This window comes from Gavialis gangeticus, unplaced genomic scaffold (assembly GCF_001723915.1).
Source record: "Gavialis gangeticus isolate Ggan-Ray unplaced genomic scaffold, GavGan_comp1, whole genome shotgun sequence".
Lineage (NCBI taxonomy): Eukaryota > Metazoa > Chordata > Crocodylia > Gavialidae > Gavialis > Gavialis gangeticus.
This window is the reverse complement of record NW_017728995.1, coordinates 61,741,999-61,747,686: the sequence shown is the minus strand read 5'-3', so window position 1 is coordinate 61,747,686 and position 5,688 is coordinate 61,741,999. Positions and strand designations below refer to the sequence as shown.

The window sequence follows — 5,688 nt, the reverse complement described above, 5'->3', positions numbered from 1 at the left end:
CCAAGAGGTGATCATGGGATACCAGATCGAAGCCTTTTTTAAAGTCAAGATATATGACATCAATCTCTTCCCCCTTGTCCAGGTGATAGGTCACCTGGTAATAAAAGGAAATAAGATTGGTCAAGCAAGACCTACCCACAACAAACCCGTGCTGGCTGTCCCTCAGGATGTTGCCATCAGCCAGTCTGTTAAGAATGGCCTCTTTATTAATCTTTTCCAAGACTTTCCCCGGGGTAGAGGTCAGGCTGATAGGCCTGTAGTTTGCTAGATCCACTTTCCTCCCTTTCTTGAAGATAGGCACCACATTGGCCTTCTTCCAGTCATTGGGCACTACACCAGAGCACCAGGAGTGCTCGAAGATCCGTGTCAGGAGCTGAGCTATAATGCTTGCCAGCTCGAGTACCCTGGAGTGTAGACTGCCAGGGCTGGCTGACTTGAGGTCAGCCGGCCTCAAGGTGTTCCTTCACGAGGTCAGCATGGATGGGGGGTAAGGAATCTCCTGCACCTGGGCCTCCCTGTCCCGTTATGACCAGGGGCGTCCCATGGGACTGGTGAAAAACTGACGCAAAGTACCCATTTAGCAAGTTTGCTTTTTCCTGGGTGTCAGTTGTCCCATCTGGTTTAGCAGGGGTCCAATGTTGCCCTTGCTTTTCCTCCAGCTCCCCACATATCTAAAAAAGGACTTTTTATTGTCCTTGATACTAGTAGCCAGTTGGAGTTCAGTCGCAGCCTTGGCTTTCCTGGTTCACTCCCTGCAGGTCTGGACCAGAGCAGAGTATTCCTCCTTGGTGGTGGATCCGGTCCTCCATCTTTCTTTTTAGACCCAGGAGGTCCGTTAGTTCCCTGGAGAGCCAAGGGAGCTGCTGTGCCCTTTTGCTGCCTTTCCTTTGAGATGGGATAGACTTTGCTTGTGCATCCAGGATCACTCCCTTAAGGAGCAGCCACTCGTCCTGAACTCCCCTCCCTTTTGGGTTGTGGCCCTTCGGGGCCTCACTGACAAGCCTCCTGAGCTTGTCAAAATCAGCTTTCCTGAAGTCAAGGACGTCTGTACTGCTGACTGATTTGCCAGCTTTACGGCGGATGGTGAAGGTGATCAGCTTGTGGTCACTATCACCCAGCTTCCCTTCAATCATTAGGTTGTTAATTAGGTCATCCCCCATTCCCAGTACCAGGTCGAACAGCGCTTTATTGCTCATCAGCCCATAGACTTCCTGGGTCAGATAGAGCTTGTCCACGCATGAAAGCTTTGCGACCACTTGGATTTGGCCGAGCGCTCTTCCCACAAGATGTCTGGGTAGTTGAAGGCTCCCATGACAACCATGCACCAGGAACATGGGGTCTCAGCCAATTCCCTGGTAACTCCTGGTCAAGGTCTTGATCCTGGGTAGGGGGTCTGTAGCAGACTCCCACCATTGTGTCCCCTGTGCCATGCTCCCCACAGATTTTAACCCAGAGGGTCAAAATACAATTGTTCCCTTTTGCTTGTAATGCTGCCAGATTTTTCCCAAACAACATTCATCATGCCTGCATGGCAATAGGAGGATCCCAGAGACAAAATGTTCTCCATCCCCAGAAAGTGAACAGCAACACACAAAGATAGTATAGACCAAAAGTTCTTTGTTACAATCACAAGAAGTTTTTCTGCCTCCACCACCAGTAGAACATTGTTTGGGGCAGTAAGAGGCAGTTTAAACCAAATTAAAAATGTACTTCAAGGCAGACATCATTTAAGCTCCCCCTAACACCATGTTCTCCCAGAAATGCACCTGAGGTATATCAGAATCAAATATCAAGGTTAGATATCTAATTGTGAACAGGATAGAAAGTGGTCTAAGATCCATAGATCAAATAAAAGTAAATGCTTACGTGTAAAACAGTAAAGAAATTTTGCATTTTAGTTCTCTCCTAACGCAACAGGAGCTCTCTAGACTACAGCATGAGAACCTGACAAGGGGATATACATGAAAACAAGAGATACAAACCTGATGTTGTGGTAAACAGAAAATGATTTTTAGGTAAAAAAAGTGTATTACTGGACATATAATCCTAACTGAGAACCTCTAAATGTTTAGAGTCTTCCTGTGTTTTAGGAAACTGGTTACAGATGGGGAAAAGGACACTTCCACCCTCATCAACTTTCTCCCAGTATTCACCAGGCTTAAAACTGACTCTGAAGGAAGGGGGACCAGGAAGAAGGCAGAATCACAGTGTCACTTCTCCACCCACATGCTCCCATGTGGGGGCTAGACCTAAGTGGAGCTGGATGCTTCCGTACTGACAGAACTGCATCTATCCTAGGGCTCATGGTGGCAGAGTTATTACGGCTGTGTGAAATTTCACTGAGCGTTTCATTTTGAAGCATTTTGAGCTCAAAACAGTGAAATCAAAATGAAACTAAAAGCTTCAAAACCGCTTTGAAACAAAATGAGGGCACTTGAAACGTTTCAAGTTTTGAAGCAGCCCAGTAGCGGGAGGCAGGGGAGAGCCAGGGCTGTGCTCCACCTCCCACCACCGGGCTGAGCTCCATGGGGCTACGGATTGAAGTGCAGCCCTGGCTCTCCCCTGCATCCTGCCACCAGGCTGCCCAGTGGCAGCATTAGTTTTCCCTGGCACTGGGTGCAGGTCACGCCCAGTGCTGCTCCCACGTGGCAGCTGCAGCCTCCTGTCATCCGGCACAGATCCAGGAGCTGCACCCCCAGGAGTCCAGCACAGTACTGCGGCCCTCCCAGGGGTGCAGGCCCCTGGAGCTGCGCACCAGATGACAAGCGCCTGCTGCTGCCACCATGTGTCTTGAGTTCTGCTTTTTGCAGTTTGAGGTGCAGTTTCTGAGAAACCTCTGCGCCTACCCCCTTGAAACTTGGCAGGTTTCATGCCCTCAAAAGGGGCTACCATCCCTGCAATTTTCATCTGAATCAGGCAAGAAATGACAAATCCTGATTCCCAATTATAGCCTATGGGCAAAATGTCATAATGGTTGAAACAGTGAAACAGTTTTGACAAAATGAAACGGAACAGCACTACGAAGCGAAATGACAAAATGAAACACTGTCCCTTCAAAACGGTGAAACGGACATCAACATGAAACGATGGTGTTTCACACAGCCCTATGCTTCCAAACAACGTTCAGACTGCATCCTTAATTGACAATGCTGCACCAATAAAACCTAGTGATAGACAGTCTCTTTACATAAGGGATTGCTGTTTCTGGGGCACTTTGTCTTGAAGCCTTGAATTCCTACCCCCGCATTATCACATGCCCCGCATATAGCGCATGCCTCAGACAAAACCCTTTGTAACTTTTGGAAATTAATAGGATAATTTTTCTTTTTGAGAGTTCACATGACAATCTTCCAGAAGGCATACAAGAGGAAGGCATGGGGAACCAAAAAAGAGATAAATGGAGATAGGAGGTGGGAACACGCAAACACCACACACACACACAAAAAACCTCTATAATCTCTTTGACTCACAATCTACTTTTGTGACATAAGGACAAATAAAACAACATGCAACACAGAATCATAGGGATACATAGCAGTTGAAGAAATTGAGAGGTGTGGGAGCTATACAGCTATTATTTCTGACCCCAATCACAAATTCCCTGTCCTTAAACTTAGGCAATATGCAATCCTGCATAAGTGATATATCAGGCCTAAATTTTAAAGCAAGCTTCTATAACAGGGGTGGCCAACCTATGACACACATGCCACAAGTGGCATGGATAGCCTCTCTGTGTGGCCCATGGCAGATCAGGGAGAGCAGGCAGCACAGTGGCAGATAGGGCAGGAAGAAGAAAGCAAAACAGCAAATCAGGCAGGGAGCAGAGAGGGAAGCATAAAACTGAGCAGCAGATCATGCAGGGGAAGGGGATCAGAGTAGCACTTGGGGAGGGTGCAGGGCTAATTTGTGGCATGACTGCCAAAAAAGCTTGGCTCCCAATGTTCTAGAAGGTGAGTGGAACATACCATAATTTATTAGCAGGCTCTATACATTGATCAAAAACATATTGCCTTCCACTTGATGATATGCCATTTAACTGAGATTTCATACATTTCAGTTATGCTCGTGTTACTTACCAAGCATAAAATAGAAATAAACTAATGGTAAAAAAAACACACACACCATGCTGAAACTCAAAAGTACACAATTTTATCGTTAAAGTTGAAGGAGGCACCTCTCAGCTATTGAGTTTATCTGGTAAATGTGACAGCATAAAGAGAGCTACCATGCATTCCTGGGAGGTATACAATGTGCTTTCTTTTCTTATGCCCAAGACAAGCTTTAATATACAGTTCCTCTGTGTCCTTCCATGTGTGTGATGGAGTACATAGGAAAGGTGGTAGCAGTTATTCATTAGATGCTCCAATAGTATTCCCTAGATGCTGTTCAGCTTTAAACAGTATGAATTTCTTGCAGACACCTCTTTCAATAACAACTAGTAAATATATGTATGTCCCTTTTATTAAGATGCCACTGAAGATGACCACGCAGCATAGAACTATCCTTTAAAAGACTATCAGGTTGCACAGCTGTGAGGCTTTTCTCACTTTGCCATCTCAGCACATACAAAAGTCTATTAATAATCCCAATACATTAATACTAGAATTTCTTACCTTGCAGAGTTTCAGAACCAACCAGCATGCCAGATATGCAGTCAGGCTGAATTTTGCTTTCATGTATCTGTCAGGTAAACAGGTAAGATACATTTGTACCAGATCCAGCTCTTCACTGACAACTCTACTGCCAGAATCAGGAGTAGCATCCTCCCCGGCCTCTTGTCTTCTCCGAGCCTCTTCTACGGGTGCACTTGTGCACCTATTGAACTCCATTTTAGAGCTTTTCTTCTTTGACAAAGCCCTGATCTTTCCACAGACAACTCAGGGAATATTTTTTTCATATCAGTAATTACACTCCCTGGTTTTCCAAAAGTATGTAGCTTTGTCTTTAAGCCAACCCAAAAATTAGACTATGCCGAAACAAACTTTCTTTAAACTGCATTGGCTCACTGCCTTCCTCTTATTGAACAACCTCTTGCAAATGTGTGTACAGCTACAAGATAAATATAGCACTAGCGAGGAGAGCCTTGTCATACAGCACAAGAATACTCCTGCCGTTGCCAAGAGAGGAGAGAAAGATTCCATTTATTTAAAGAGCGAGCCCCCAGTATCAGTACTCCCTTGTTCATTTTTTAAAAAAGGAAAAAGCAGTTATCTTTGAAAAAAAAAAATTTTTTTTTGCCAACTGCGCTTCCTCAGAACAAGTCCCAGTTCTGTAAGAAGGCTGTGCTCCTACGGAGGAGGGGTTTTTTTTAATTCCCAAGATTTCTAGCCACAGTAATTCATTGTCTGTGATATTGCAGATGCTGAGCTTGTGAAGCCTACAAAGTTTCAAAAGAATAAATGAGGTCTCACAGATGGAAAGGGGCCAAGACATTTTGAAATAATGAACGGCCTTTCCGTAGGCCAAAAAAGGAACAAAACATGTTAGAGATTAAGCAGTTTTCCAGCTAAACTTTAAACAGCTCGTCTCTATGCCTTATGACAGCACACATTTGTCCATGCTAACATTTTAAGATGCACTTATTATGCTCTTAATGGCTCCTGTGAAATGGCTTGATAGATGCAGGTTTAATTGTATGCAGTCCAGCAAGTTTCAATGAGACTAATAAATTTAATATTTCATTTTTAT

General features: G+C 44.8%; 1 protein-coding gene across 1 annotated transcript in view; it reads right to left on the bottom strand.

Annotated features, from left to right (window-relative positions):
- Positions 1-5,014, bottom strand: part of ARHGEF4 (Rho guanine nucleotide exchange factor 4) — a 491,134-nt gene extending 486,120 nt beyond the window's left edge. The window contains exon 1 of the mRNA XM_019503706.1: positions 4,614-5,014. Within this exon, the coding sequence (XP_019359251.1) occupies positions 4,614-4,829 (216 nt within the window). The 5' untranslated portion in view covers positions 4,830-5,014. The remainder of the gene's footprint in view (positions 1-4,613) is intronic.
- Positions 5,015-5,688: the final 674 nt, after the last annotated feature.